We start from the raw sequence: 16,279 nt of genomic DNA, 5'->3' as shown, positions 1-16,279 counted from the left end.
ATGCTTGAGTATATAATAGACACAGATCATAATGAATATGACCCTCCCACCAGTGAATCCCTCAATTCCTATCTTATTCCCCATTCGTTCTTTCCCAGTGCAGGCACATGAGTACCATGTAAAACTTGTCTGCTGTAGCTGGCATGGGGTTCAACAAACTCTTCTATAGGGTGGTTTCATTTTTGCATAAGTTTGGAATTCTTGTTTTCTTTCTGGTTTTGTAGGAAGTCAGTGAAAACTCAAAAATGAGGTGAAACTGCTGAATTCAGTTGGATCTTGGGTAAAAACAATTAATATGCCCCCAAACTTGCAAGAATAGAAAAGGCTTGAAACTCTGTTTTGGTTGGCTGAGAGATTCACAAATGCTAATGAACCCCTTGGTAATGAATTTGGGGTGGTTTTTTGTTTTCATAGTCCTAACTTTTTTTTCTTCTTCTTTGCTTCTAGCAGCCCAGATATAGACTTTCCCCATCCTCTATTACAAAGAAATGTAGTCCAGACTACTACCTGGAAAAGTGCCTGTTCCTATCAATCTATTCATTATGCAGCCTACTGTAGCTGACCTATAGATTATGTCAGGGTGTTTCTAAAGGACCCGTCCCCAAAACTAGACACCTTTCTAATAGACACTGAACACTAACCTAATAGCTTCATTTTGATAATGTGACCCAGCTGGATTGACAGGTCAGAGGAAGGACCCTGCTGCACACAGCGGGGTGCGGGGAGAGGGTGCCCAGGATAGTAAGTGGATGAAAGCGGGGGGGGCAGCTTTTGACAGCCACTGCCAGGCAGGGGGGACAGAGTCTTCCCTGAGCTCAGTAAGGTGGCATCATGTGCGTGACCCAGGAAAGGGGACAGGTGCAGGAGATCCACTACCTTCCCTCTTCTCTTTCAGAGCCCTTGTCCTGCCTCTTGCTGCACCCCCATGAGAGGGGTTTGAGTGTTAGGGTAATTTAGGCAGAGTTTGGCTTGTGGAATGGTACAGCTGTGAGAGTCTTTGTCTCCTATGAGGCACCACTTACCCCAGTGCTCTGGATGTAAAACAAGCCCCCCGCAATGAGCGTAGGGGGAGAAAGAGCCCCCCCATCTCATATTTCGGTGTGGGGGCAGGCAGCTGTTGCGGCTTCCACTCTGGCCCTGATCCCAGGTCAGGGCCATAGTCAGACCTGTGACAGGGGGCACTCTCCAGGGCTTGGTTGCAGTACCAGCCTACCCACCTGTCTAGGGCAGTTTGCCTGGTTTCTTCTGCCATGCCTTGTTATCAAGATACTAGTTATAATAATGTGAGAAGTTGTCCTTTTAATGCCCCAATTTCTAGGAGTTTACACACGACTCTAACCTTCCCTTATTGTGTACTATGCCTCGCAGATGTTACAGTGTTGTTATTAACTCTACACGTCCTCTTGGCACGGAGCCCTCTGGCTTCTGTGTCTCTATACCCTTCAGACACCAAGTTCTCTGGTGCCTGACTTTATGTGCCTCTCTCCCAGGCACCTAACTGCCTTTCTCTGACATCTGGCTCTTTGCGCCTCTCTCTGCGCCTCCCTCTCTGGCACCCAGCCCTGTGCCTCCCTCTCTCTGGCGCCAAGGTCTATGCACTCATAACTGTGCTCTGCCCAGATCCTGTGCCCTTTTCTTCAAGCCTCCGCTATAGCCACATCCTGGTCCACCGTATTAAACAATAACACAAATTCAAGCCCCTGGGCTAGAGCAGAGACTGTTCTGTCTCTTTAAGAGGGTAAAACATCCACTCTTAGGACAACACATCTCTTAGCCCTAAGTACCTGAGGCCCCTGGATCCTCACTGTTCTTGTAGGCAGCCCTAGTCTCGGGTAGCTCGCTTGGGCAGAGGCTCCTTTCCTTGGCAGTTACTAGAGAGAGAGAATGTACCTGCCAGCTCCAGCCCTAGGCTTATATGTTCCCCAGGGCCCTGCCTCCGCCTGGTCAACTGACCACCTGAAGGTGCCGGCCAATTGCCCTATTAGGCTGTTGCTCAGGCAGTCAGCAGCTGGGAAGCTCTGCCAAGCCTTTTGAGCAGCCTGGCCAGGCTGCTTCTCCCCTTGAAGTAAGTAGCAGGCACATCTTGGTGCCCTGCCACAAGACCCACAGCAACCACTTTGGCCCTCTGCCCTCACTGGTGGCAGACAAGGCATGGAGCACATGGGAATCTGCTGCTGCTGCTGGCCCCAGGAGGGGCTGCATTTCCACGTGCTGCTGTGCTCTGGGGAGGGACCAGAGCCTGAGCAGCTCTGACAGTATGGGCAGCTCTCAGAAAGGAACCCAGGTATCTGGGGGCCCTGGGATCCAGCTCCATGGGTGAGAGGGAACCCAGGCATCTGGGGGGCCCCAGCAAGAAGGCATAAGTATCAGAGAACATTATGAGCTACAACGGACAAAAAAAGCCGATAGCCAGTAATGTAAATCTGCCCTTTATCAGTGCTGATATGATAGGCAACCAATATATCAGTGCACCTCTGTATGACCTATCTACCTCCTTAGTGCTGCTGTTGGCTTCAATGCTCAAAACATTCTGCATAATTGGGACCAGAATTCAGTATTCATGCTTTAAGTTGAGTAGCATTTTAGTTCAGCTTGTGACCTCATGGACTTTTATATGACCACTTGCAACTAGTGGGGTATCATAATTTGGACTTCAGTGAACTACACGATATTAAGCCAGTCAAAATTGTTCATGTTTTTTTCTTGACAAAAGGACACTTACAAGTTAAGAAACTGTTCATGAAAGCATTTTGACTGTATCTTTTATCTTTTTAACCAAATGCTCCATGATTTTTTATCAAAATTGTGTTTATAATTGGTATAGAAATATTTTGTTACTAAAATGGTGTTTCTGACTGGAAACCAGGTGTTATTTTGGGGGGAGTAAAATAACATTTGAAAACAGTTTTGATAAAACATGTTTAAAATATTTGTGCACAGTGGGTCAATTTTGAACCCTCAAAACTGAAAAATCTGAAATTTTGGTATAATTTATTTTCTGGTGTCCAATTACTGTGTTTGCTCTGAAGGGCCAAATACTGATCTGCAGATAAGGTTTATATTTTATCAGCCATTTGCCGTAGGTGGAGTTGCTCTTGATTTCATCAAGCTAGGAATGAGGTGCAGTGGGGTGAAGCAGGTTAATTCATTCTCTCTGCCATGCACTAAAGCTTGTGCTGGTATTATAATATTTGCCATTTATCAGTAAAAGTAAAATAAGTTTTCTCCTGAGAACAGCCCAGTTTCTTATTTTTGTTTAACCTTGCTGCTGCTGGAGCTTCACTGGATCTAATGGCCTTTGTTTGCTTTTAAAGCTTATGACATAAATTGGCTTTTGAAACCTACAGTGAATAGTTGTGACATTTCACTGCAGTTAAACATTTTCCCCTCCCTTTCTCTTCTTGGTTTACAGGACCTGGCTTTCTCCTCAGTAATTCATGACAAACTTCAAGTTCCCAATACTATTCGGAAGGCGTGGAATGAGAGGGACAATAGATGTGATGTTTGTGCTACCCACCTGAACCAGCTGAAGCAGGAAGCCATTCAGATGGTGCTGACACTTGAGCAGACTGCCAACACTGAACCCTATGATGCCTCTCCAGGCTCTCCTCCAACCATCTCCAATATTCCCACTGTAGTGGGTTCCCGACACATGGGCAGCCTGCAGCCCAGAGATTGGGCATATGTGCCTACTCCCTATGCTACAACTAATTACACAAGCTTTGTTGCCAATAAGCACAGTGGGAAACCCAATAGCCTTGGAATCATCAATGGGGTAGAGAAGAAAAATGGTTCCCCTGGACACCAAGCCAAGGTCAGCCTGCAAATGGCCACCAGCCCCAGCAATGGCAACATCCTGAACTCTGTGGCTATCCAAGCTCACCAGTACCTTGATGGCACCTGGTCTTTGTCACGAACAAATGGGGTCACTTTGTATCCCTACCAGGTGAGTGGTCTAAAACAGATTATTTAAATGCTTTCACTGTCTTCATTGTATTCATGTTTCTTTCCCGTTTTCACACACTTTTGGTCTGGTCATGCAAATTTTCCTACTTAAAAATGTGAATACTCCCATTAGCACTGTGTGGACTGAACTATATTTTTCTGAGACAGATGGAAATGGTAGGATTTTCAAAAGTACCTGAGCAGGTGAGGTGAGAACCCTAACTTGCTGCTTTTGAAAATCCCAAGGGATCTCCAATGACATCATTAGGAACTTAAATAATGATTACTACTATGTATACTAAAACACTATGAGCTAGATATCAGCTAGATAGGTGTAGGTAGTGGGATTTTCAAAAGTACCTGTGCAGTTGAGGACCTTAACTTGCTGTTTCTGAAAACCTGAAAATCCCACTGGATGCCTAGTTGCATTGTCAGGAAGCTAAATGCCTTTGGACTGTCTTGGTCCTTTGTTAATATTTAACAACATTTATCAGTTATGTAGACTGTTAGAATTACACCAAGAAAAATGATTTATGAGCACGGAGGTCTCAATACTTTATGTCAAAGAAGATTGGGTCAAAGAAGAAGTGCATTGAAAATCAATTTAACTGGAAATACATGGCTTTCAGTTTTCAGGGCTTCATGTACTAGTGATTCTGAATCATATCGGGGAAGTCTGTGTCTGATATGATCATCTGGAGTTTGAGCTGAGAAATAGCTAGAGCTGAGCAAATAATGTATTTTTAAAAAGATGATTTATTGTTTGAATTAGGAAAGTAATTTCAAATGGGCTGTGGTTGCGTTCTCTTTCGTTATTTTTGGTATTTGGCTTGTTTAGTTTTTATAATATGACTATTCAATAAGAGCACAAGTTAAAACTGAAAGTTCATATGTTTGACTTTTACTTCTTGAAAATTCTGTAGACAAACTAATATAAAAGGTCTGCTCCATAATTTAGTCAGCTCAGATCACTCGCTTCTCAACAGGCTTGGGAAAGAAAAGACTTTTTTTTGCAGTTTGCCCAGGGAATTAAAATTTTCTGATATATTCATTCATGATGATGATTAATTCTGAATTCTGTGTCCAATTTTAGTATTCAAAATCATGAAATTCTTGCTATATTTGTTGGCTTCATAAATTGACCATTTGGGGGGAACAGAAATAGTAGACTTTGTCTTATATCATTATCGAAGACCCAAACAGATATCTTGAAGTCTGAATAACCAGTACTATCATCCAGCTGTTAGCAAGTTTATATCAATACAAAGCATAACTTCAGGAAGAAATTCACAAGTAATTTTAAATTGTCTATGCATTTGGGCATCCTGATGTACATCTATCTATCTTACTGATTGAAAAAAAAGTGAAATTTGACAAATACATCATTTGTTACAGTTTTATGTTATCTGTGCATTTATTTTAGTTTTACCCTTAGGTAGGTAGCGTTGTTCATAGCTTGAACACCCAGCTGGGAGAAAAACATCAGGAAATGATATCAGTTATCCCAGCTTAATTAGAACCTTGATGGTAAATCCATTTTTCTTTAATTGAAGATGAAATGAAAAAAATGTTTTAGTTACTTAGTTACTTACTTGAGATTTATTCTTGTTTATGAATTATTTCTTTTTCATCCCCCTTACCAATGAAAAAATGCTCACTATTCAATAGGTAAGAGGAGCAGAGAAAAATCTCTTGGGACAAACAGTGTTACATTTCCAGCAGCAGTTCTCTGCCTTCCTATATCATAATCCTGTCAAACTGATGTCCAGGGAAAAGAGCTGTGGGACTGGCTAGACTTAATGGCTCCTGTTGTGGGCATCTCCTGTTGTAAATTAGCTTTGGTTAGATAGTCTAGATAACCTGCCAGAAATAAGGTTGAGTGCTTTGAAAACTGACCTTATTTTTCCTTCTGATATACCACTGCTCCAAAAAGAGGAAATGCTGGCTCAGATCAGAAGCAGTACCACTCAGAAGCCCTTAAAAGCAGTTTTACATACCCAAGAATTACCCTAGTTACTGTAGTTTGAAGAGTACTAACTTTCCTCTTCTCACCAGCCTCTGCTGAAATCCAGACCCCCCCTTTATGATACAGGGAATGAATCACAGGACTGCTTCACTTGCATTGAAAACTGTGGAAATGAAAGGACCTCTGTGAGCATTTCCCGGGGCTGCTACTCTGAAGCAGTGAGGGGCACGTCTAAAGAGTGCCACTATTTTCACAGAGTGAGTAAATAATTACTACCCAAGGGTGCATAAAACAAATGTAAATTCAAAAACCTGCCGGTGTAGTAATTTATCAGCTAAAAAATAGCAGCCTTGAGTAGAGATGGGCAAGAAGCAGAAACCAGATCCCAAAATCTCTGAACTTTCCAAGCTGTGGATTTCAAATTGGCATTTGGGCCAGAAATCTGTAATAGGCTGAACCAAACTATCCAGTCAGAATTTTGTGTGTCATTTCCAGTCTTGAGAGAAGTGACTTTTTTCTGAAAAAGTGGGAAAAAGGATAGAAGAGAATCTGAAGTTACCTGTTTTTGATATTTAACTGTTTTGTTTTGTTTTTAATTTTCAGCCAGCAGCATAACTTAAGGGTGGGCAGCTGGGGCAAGCCCTGGGTGCTTTGTCAAGGACATGGAGGCAGGGAGTTTTCAAGCTCTCACTGCATGGACTGGAGGCCTCCTCCTGCTGCAAGGGGAGCTGACACCACCAGCAGCTATGTTAATCCTTCCCTCGTCCTTCAGCTGCCACCCAATGAAAGGCTTTGCCTCGTTGCTTGCCATATAAATCTGTGGTGGTTGCGGGGCCAGAGAAGGATTAACCTGACTGTTAGCAGCAACACTTTGCTTTGCAACAGCATCCTGCCACAATTCCACTCCATGTAGCCAATGTTTTGATCCCCCTGCCTCCCTTCCAGCACACTAGAGCTCAAATCTTATCAGGTATGTCTGTTGTCCAGACAAACTCACCCCTGATGTCTCTGCTTTTATGTTTGTAAATTTAGAATAGGGACAACAATATTCCTAACATGAGGTTTTTTCAATTTAGCATTATTAATACATTCAAGGAATTAATAGGAGCTAAAATCCAACCTGGACCTGACCTGGGCTGAGGTTCACAGTCAGGATGATATTCATTTCTACACAGTGTTTCAGTGGAAGTCATATGCACCATAAAGGCTTTGTTGTATCTTAAGTGTTGTCTGGACTGGCTGCCTGTATATTGGTGAGGTTTTTTTACTCACTTCTTGCTCAAGGGAATATGAATGAAAACAGTGATACTTGATCTGAAAAAGGATCTTAGAAAAGGATAGTTGGCCTAATGTTTCACCTTACAAGATAGCACAACGTTCAGTGCAATTCTGTTGTAGATTGCACCATTATGATCTGAAATGAACTGACAAGCTTTAGAGCTCTGATGGTATGCATGTAAAAATTCCCAAATCCCATGGTGCTTACAAAAATAAAGTGGAGTAACAACTTCATTCAGATGTGTTGCGGTAAATTCTCAGTGTATAGAAGTTTCACTATTTATTATCTAAATCTGTTACTTAATGCACTTGTAGAAAAAAAATGGGGCCCTATTAAAGGGGAAGGCACACTGTGAAAGAATTAATGGATTATGCTACTTTGGAGTAAGGTGCTGCTATTCTGGAATAAGAACATCTACTCAGGGACTTAACCAAGAAGAGCTGTCCTTCTTTAAAATTCACTCCCTATTTTAATCCAAATAAATCAGAAATAATTCCTTATGTTGGCATACCTGTAGCTGAAAGATAAGAGGTTATGCCATCTTTCTCAAGTTTTCTGATTGAGGCACTTCCTGGGTCACTGGTTCCAGATCTTTCACCCATCTTTTCTCTGTACCAGAACTCTTCTAAAAGAGGCAGGCAAACAAAGAAAAATCCCTATTTTATCAGAGAAATGTATCTTTGGCCATTTTTTTTGTCAGGGGAAGAAAAGATGAAGAATTTTGATAATATTTCATTTCATGTAGACTTTCTCTTCTTTTACGGTTAATGTTATACAAGTATCTTTTTGCATATATTGTATGTAATTTTTTTATACAAAATCAAACCTAAAGGAATTAAAGGAATGCTAGAGGGAAAAAAAACCCTTTCAGTGGTCCTGAGTGCTGGGCCTCCTATTGTGAAATATCCTTTACAGCTACTCACAGACAAAGGAAATTTCTTATGATCCTCTTTCACCACACAAACTCTTAAGAAATATATCACATTTTTTCGCATTTATGCCCCAGAATAAGATATGCACCTTATTTTTAAAAGGCAGAATGAAGAAGAAAAATCTTTCCTCATAGTAAGTAACTGAGTAGGAGCAGCTAGGAAGCTGAGCCTGCTAATTGTTTTGCTCCCTGTGGATCACTGCAGACTTTACTTTTGTTTTTGCCCTACAAGTGGCAATATTTGTGTTTTACTGTATTTCTCCCATATTGTACACATTCCAATTTCCAGCAGCTTGTTTAGGGAAAAATTATGTTTGTTTTACATGAGAAAAATGGCATGAGTAAAAATTGAAACCCATTGTATATTGTTCGAGGGGTCATTTGGTGGTAGGATTAAAACAAAAATTCAGCTTTTCATTCCAAGTTGAATATTTTTCTTATGAAATGCTTGAATTTGTCAGTGAATGGAAATTCTGGTTCCCAGTGAGCTCAAGTTTTTAGGTACTCTTGTGTAAAACTTCTGATATAGTTTTGGGTAACTATGTGAGGGTTCCCTCAAATAATTCAAATCTCTTCCCAGGAGAGGCGAAGTAGAATCTAAATGTATTTTTCTGTCTGACAGTAGATGGGTTTTAACCCTTGGAAAATTTTGTATGAAGGCACAATATTATCAGATTAGTATTACGTATGCTGTGCCATACTCTGGTAACTCTGCCTTAGTTCTGACCTTTGGTATTCCTTGCTTTTCCAAACCCCAAACTCTTAAGCAGAGAACATCAGATGTGCTCCATCATATGCTTCCCCACTGGACACTAAGATGATACTTTTAGAAAGTATTTTTCTCTTTAGTTAAGATGAGACCAAGACTAAGGTCTCCATAAATAAAAAGCTACTTCTCTGACAAACTCTTGGTGGAGTGGTCCCACCACTACACCTTGGCAGTAATTGCCACTTGTGCTTTTTATTATTAACTTATTATTTATGTGTCTACACGAGACGCTAGTGTGCAGTGGTTACCATGCATTTATTTAGTTACTTGTATAATCAAGTAACTAAATAAATGCCCAGTGAACTGGAGTTACTGTGCAGTAGCACTGGCAAATGCCTTTAAGTGATGCTACTGCACAGTAGCCTAATGATACTGCATAGTAAAATATGAGCAGCCCCAGGAGCTGGGGGGAATTCTTCCTAATGCCACCCATTTGCCTTATCTGCTAGTCTCAGGGATAGCCCAGGGAGGGAGGGAAATACCTTTGCTCCCCTGTATTAGTTTTGCCTTAGACTCACACCAGCTAAGGCAAAACCACCTGTGGAAGAACAGGAGAATTTCCCTCTGCTCCTTTGAGCTGCCTGAGACTAGCAGGGACTAAGGCAGGATTTAGGAGTGGAAGAACTGTCTTGGCTCCCCAGTGCTGCCCAGGCTGAGGGACCCTGGACTAGGGTGGAGGGAAGCTCCTCAAGGCAGGGGCTCACTGGTGCCCCCATGCTGAGCTGCAAGTCATGCACCTGGCTGGGAGGACTTCTTTTCCCTCCTTTCTGTGGCAGCTGCTGAAACAATCAGCAGCTGGAGAGCAGGGAGGAGAGAGGGCTGCCAGGGTCTGAAAAGCTGACACCATAGGGCCTCTCCCTCCCTCCATGTGCTGTGTAGACCCTGGCCAGGGGGAGCTGGGGGTCTGTTTCCTTGTTCCTATGGGCTGATGGACACAGGCAGGAAGCGGGCAAGGAAGCAGAGAGCCGAGGCCGTCCTTGCTCCAGTGGATCAGGCAGCATTGCCCAGAGCTGCAAAGCATCCTGGGATGCTGGGGGGGTTGTGAGTTAACTTGAACCAGGAAGGGAGCTAGGAGAGGAGTTCCATAAACTGATTTGACCTAAATCCGTTAAGTCTGATAGTACATCCAACCAGGTTTATCTTAAACTGGTTTTCGTCATTTGAAAGTGGCTTACATGCACTGAACTTCTGTTACAGGTTTAAACCAGTTTCTGATGACTTAAACTAGTTTATGTGTAACTCCTGTCCCTGGCGCAAGAAACAAAGATGTAGATACAGGCAGGATTTTAATGGGAAATATGACTATCGATGTCAGCAGGATGAGCACCACGTGTCTGGTCTCTTACTGTTTCATAAAAAGGAGTTTGAATTTGATGTGGAAAAGGTTAAGAAGCCATGGGAGGGTTTGGAACAGTGGTATTCAGGGTGGGGGACAAGGAAGAAAGGGGGTCCCTTTTTCTGGCCTACTTAAAAACATCCCTGTGTCCAAAGGTTCAGAAAACAGGAGCCTACACTACAAAGAGCCTACTAGCTACAGACATCATGATGTAAAGTGTGTTCCAAGAGCTATCAAAGGCTTTATTTGTGTACAATTCATGAAAGCTTACAGTACATACTTTGTGCTTCCTCTTTATGTATGATGTTGTTTATAACAGCACTGTTCTCTGTGAAAGTCCCAGTTTGTCCTGGTGCTTTGCAACGATGAATGATTTGTTTGGGGTTTATTTAGGTCATGGCTGTGTTGTAACACATTGGTTCTTTCAGGCACAGGCTCTTGGAAGAAATTGGTAGTGATTATCATTGGGCAGTAGATATAAACTTCAGAAATGGATCTCAACTGGGTGTGTAGCATATTCAGATCCAGGGTTTTGATTCCAACTCTCTTCCTATTCCTTGTTGTTTAACTTCTTTCTGTTTCAATGGCTAGTGCTGATAAACACCTTTAACAGGATATGGTTAAGGTGCTAGTTATCATGGGCATTTATATACATACCTTTTCATCCTGTGAAGTGCTAAAGATCTGGTGAGTTGGAATAGACTCGATTAATTGAGTCTGCTCTGCACATAAGTGGACGTGCACTGTGCTGCTTTGTGTGCAGTTGTGTAAGTGGCGAAATGCGTGTTAGCGTGCAGAAAATGGCAACAGTGCGCTTTTGAACTAAAACACCTCCGATGTGTTTTAGTTCAAAAGTGTGCCGCGCCATTTTCTCAGTGCTGACGTGCAGTTCACCACTTGTACAACTACAGGCATCACAGCACCAGGTACTTTCAAAAGTGTGCAGTGCTGTGGCACAACCATGTGTAAAAGTGCCCATAATGGTTGCAGGCTAATTGATTTGCTTCTAAAGCACATAATGCAAGGTTCAGATAGTGTATTTTCATTCTATATGTAGGTGAACAAGTGTCTCAGCATAAATTTTATAATAAATACTTTATAATAGTAGCAGTATTAGAAAATGAACAAGGTGCTGTACTAACTCAGTGACAGATTGTTCCTGCCCCAAAATGTTTGCCATATGAATAGACTAGAGAGACAAAAGTCAGGCAGGCAAGCATGGAAGTGAGGGAGCTAACCTGGTCACACAGATTGTTAAAAGCAGAGCTGAGAACAGAACATGTATGTCTCCAGTCCGAGTTCACAGCCTTATCTACTGGACACAGTGGTGCCTCCTATTCTAACTGTACTGTAGTCCAGCTCACTGTAACTAGCAGTGGTCATATGAAGGAGGAAACATTCACATGGGCATTTCTGTGCTGTGTTTTGTAATTGCATCTTAGATTTTTTTTTTAAATCACAGGCTTGTCCCACTACACAGAAACAAACTTTTTCTAGATAAAACATTTGCTAGTCACTTTATTGGGATCAAGATTGTGTCAGAAAACTGTAGTTATATGCTTATGTGCTTGTTGCCAGTATTTTCCCTGGTTCTGTTAGGTATGTAATGCAGCAGGAAGATTGAAAATCTTGGTCAGTAAGATTTAAAAAATAAAAAGTATGTATTCCTGACATCACTCAAAGATCCTAGTGCTATTTCTTTGTGTTCTGTAATACAGTATTTCAATTATCCATCCTGAAAAGAAGCTGACTTCAATTTTTTTCTTCTAAAATGACATACAGAGCTCATCATGCAAGTTGTCATTTATCCACAGTTACTGGAATTATTCCCTATTTCAAATATCAGGCCATTCTGAGATATTAGTGATACTACTGTATGGTCACTATGGGAAAATGTGGGGGTTTTCAGTGATCAGCATATAATGTTCCTTCCATGAAATGAGTGAATTAATATCTTCTTTAGAAAAAGATGTAACTGAAATTTCCAGTAGTTTTGTTATACTTTTTGGATGTTAATTTCTAAGCTTATAACTTCCTTTCCCCAGCCCCCTTTTTAGTTATTCAACACTCTTAACTCTGGACAAGCACCTGGCTGGGGCCATCTGACCCCAGCTCTCTTTCCTGCCCGGGGCAGGGGCTCAGACTCAATGATCTGATAGGTCTCTTCCGACCCTAATATCTATGAATCTATGAAAAACCCAGTGCTCTTTCTTCCCAGCCTTCTCCGTAAGCGTTCAGAATGTGCTGTACTCTGTGTTTAGAATGCAGAATGCGCTGGTGCTCAGTCCTTATTGAAGTCCTACAGTAGTCAGTGGAAAGACTCCTGTTGTTTGAGCCACAGCTCATTGGAGTGGAGGGATGACCTGACCCCCACTACTTTTTCTCTGGTCTGACCCTCAGCATGCAAAATGCTTTGGGGGTTGAATACCAGTGAGGAAGAAGAGCTGCTAAAGTCAAAAACAGTGGTAGCAGAACAGATGTGTATAACCTGGCCATGAATAAATTAGGTGAGAAATTAGAAGGAATGTTCTAAATATCAGTTCAGCGAGCTTTTTGCCATAGCCTGCCAAGAAGGGCAGTGAGAGCAAAAACCTGATTTGTTTTAAGATGGAGCTTGATCACATTGTGAAAGGGGTTGTGGTTGCTTGTGTGAACACAGGATTGGACTCAATGATCCACATGGTTCCTTTCAGTCCTGTGTTTCTGTGTGGGATGTCTTGCCCTCACTTTCCCACAAGGACAATAAGGCAAGAGACAATTTTGTTATTACCCAGTTAAGTTTTGACCTGGAATCTTTTACATGGCTTGTATATAAAACAGCATCAGACTGATATTACCTGGAAGATATGTCTTGATTTGGATTTCATGACTTCCTCAGATGAAGTAGCATTTTTTGTTGGCTCCCATTACCACATGATTGATTTGGAATCTGCTGAGCAAATGGTGCCTTGTGCTTGATGGTGGTGGCTTTAGCTTGTGATGTGAATGCTAATGACTTAAAGAGATTCTGTCCTGGGATCACTGACTGAGGAACACTTGTACCAGGAGTCCAAGTTCAGTTTGTCAACTGTCCCTTGTTCAACCCAGAAAAGTAGACTGATCGGCAGTGAAACAAATACAGTTCCCCAGTCTATTCATGCTTCTGTCACCCCTCACAAACTTGTTTGAAATATCTTTCCTGTGAATAGACATATGGCCTTTTTATATTGAGTCACTGATAATTAGAAATACAGTAACTTTAATAGGGTTATAAGTCATCAGCTGACCTCCTTACCATGGAGTGATCGGTCAAGCTTGTGTATTGTAGTAATTGGCTAATTATATCTGGGGGTTTTTTCTCCCTCAAACTAATAGCCTAGTAGTATCTTGATTCCCTAGGAAGGGAAGTTGAATTCCATGCTAATTGTAATTTTTTTTACAATTACTCTAGTGTGATTTGATCTCAAATGACATTTTTATGCATGGCTTAATAACCCTAGAATCATTACTTTTTCCTTCATGATACAGAAGTGGCCAAGGGAAGCAACAGGTAAAAAATATCCCATGGATTGAAAAGAACTAAGGGAGCTTATCTTGTGAGTATGAGAGTCCCATGACTCAGCTGAGCTATAGACGTTAGGGGGCTGGAAGGGACCTCATGAGATCATCGGGTCCCGAAGAAGAAATCTGTGTGTTGTTAGAAGAGTGAGACAATCCTGTAATTTATTGAAAGCTATGAGATTGCAATTAGTGAAGATCTGGAGTTTTGACTTTCTGCCCCATAACTTAAGAAATCTGTCCAGATGCAAGTCTCTTTTTGTTCTACACTGTTTGTACACTGCACTGGATACTTCTGGTACTTGGGTAAATGTATCTATTGGGCAAAGGTAAGTGGATGTAACAGCAAAAAAAATTAACCAGAGAGAACCCAGTATTCTTAGAATGATAGAAGGTTAGGGTTGGAAGGGACCTCAGGAGGTCATCTAGTCTAACCCCTTGCTCAAAGCATGACCATCCCCAAGTAGATCATCCCAGCCAAGGCTTTGTCTAGCTGGGTCTTAAAAATGACCAAGGATGGAGAGTCCACAACCTCTCTGGGTAACCTGTTCCAGTGCTTTACCACCCTTCTCGTGAGAGAGTTTATTCTAACCTAAACTTTCCTTGCTGCAACTTGAGACTGTTGCTCCTTGTTCTCTTATCTGTCACCACTAAGAACAGTTTAACTCCATCCACTTTGTAACCACTCTTCAGGCAGTTGAAGGTTGTTATTAAATCCCCACTCCGTCATCTCTTTTCCAAACTAAATAAATCCAGTTCTCTCAGCCTCTTGTAAGTCACGTACCCCAGCTGCCTAACCATTTTCATTGCCCTCTGCTGGATTCTCTCCAGTTTGTCCACATCCTTTCTGTAGTGGGGGGAGCCAAAGCTGAACACTACTTTAGATGTGGCCTCACCACTACTAAATACAGGGGAATAATCACTTCCCTTGATCTGCTTCTACCAATGCAGCCCCCAGTATGCCATTCGTTCTATGCAACAAAGGCGCACAGTATTGCTCATATTCAGCTTATTGGTCACTGTAACCCTCAGATCCTTTTATGCAGAGATGTTGCTTAGCCAGTTGGTCTCCAGCCTGTACTGGTGCATGGGATTGTTCTGTCTTAAGTGCAGGACTTTGCACTTCTCCTTATTAAACTTCATAAGGTATTTTTTTTTTGGTCCAATCCTCCAATTTGTCTAGTGTTTGTCTGTCTGAATCCTAGTCCTACCCTCCAACGTACCTGCTACACTCCCCAGCTTGGTGTCATCTGCAGACTTGCTGAGGGGACACTCTATTCCATCTTCCAGGTCATTGATAAAGATATTTACCAAAAATGGCTCCAGAACTGACCCCTGGGGCACTGCACCTGATACTGGCTGCCAAATATACATTGAGCTATTGACTACCTTCTGAGCCCCTTGTCAAGGGCTTCTTGCTTATAAGTGTCTTGCAAGAAACTCGCTTCCTGTACCTACAGCCAGTGTGTTAATTAATTATATGTCAGTACCAGAAATGAATACTGCCAAAAGCACTACATACAAGAGTATGAGGGTAGATTTGAGATTGTATAAGGGAAAGTGTGGGAGTGATGATCAGGATGCAGGTATGGTTGCACTCCTTCCAGCCTCACCGGAGTGAGCAGCCCACACCACAGGAGCAGCAGCCAGGGCCTTTTTTTAAGCTGCTCAATCTGGTAACAAACTTCCCTCCCTTTATACGTCCCATCTGTGCACAGTGACATGTCTTCTGTCCTCCCTTCCCATTCCCCTCCTCTTCTGCCCACCAGTGCCACTGTCCCTGCTGTGCCCCACTGTCTCTGCTATTGCCAGAAACAGCAGCCACAGCAGGAAAGTTCCCTTTCTCCATGCCTGCTTTTGGGCTTTCAGGGTACTCCCCCCCCCCGGGCTGAGAGAATGAACCCACCTGCTGCTGCTGGTGTCCCTGACTGAGGCCAGCTTGCTGCACAGCCCAGCTGGAGTGGGCAGGAGCAGTTTCTGGGGGCTTTCTCCCACCCCGGGGCAGCTAGGGACAGGGCAACTGCAATGGATGGGAGAAGGAAGAGAAGATGAGGGGATGTGCTGCTGAGCATGGAGAGAAAGGAAGGAGTGTCAGTTTTACCTGATTTGGAGACTTAAAAACAAGTCCCTGCTGCTCTCACAGGATTGTTGACTAAAAGGGGGGTGCATCTGTGACAGTTCACTCCTTTTGGATCTGCCCCAGAAAGAGTATATCTACTATGTCAAACAGCTCTCGTCAGAGACTTCATGCAATATGTAATTGGGTCCCATTTTAACAAACATTTACATATCTGCTTAATAGTAATATTAGACAGTTGAAAAAACCTTTTGGTGTTTGTAGCCCCAATTCAGCAAAACATTTTAGTACAGTAAAACCCCATAAATATGGATCTCAAAAATTCATAATTCTCAAAAATCCATCACTTTTTGAGCTTCCCTCTTCACTCCCCCAGATGCAGAAGGGGAAGCTTGCATGCAGCAGCTGCTGCCGCCATCCACCACCCTGTGCCACTGCT

At 42.4% G+C, this 16,279-nt stretch overlaps 1 protein-coding gene across 1 annotated transcript in view; it reads left to right on the top strand.

Annotated features, from left to right (window-relative positions):
* The first annotated feature begins 2,842 nt into the window (after positions 1-2,842).
* KIF26B (kinesin family member 26B) overlaps positions 2,843-16,279 on the top strand; it is a 330,600-nt gene continuing 317,163 nt past the window's right edge. The window contains exons 1-2 of the mRNA XM_019548609.1: positions 2,843-2,866; positions 3,413-3,946. Of these exons, the coding sequence (XP_019404154.1) occupies positions 2,843-2,866; positions 3,413-3,946 (558 nt within the window). The remainder of the gene's footprint in view (positions 2,867-3,412; positions 3,947-16,279) is intronic.

This window comes from Crocodylus porosus, unplaced genomic scaffold, assembly GCF_001723895.1.
Source record: "Crocodylus porosus isolate Cpor-Errol unplaced genomic scaffold, CroPor_comp1, whole genome shotgun sequence".
Taxonomy (NCBI): Eukaryota; Metazoa; Chordata; order Crocodylia; family Crocodylidae; genus Crocodylus; species Crocodylus porosus.
This window is presented reverse-complemented; position numbering and strand designations above follow the sequence as displayed.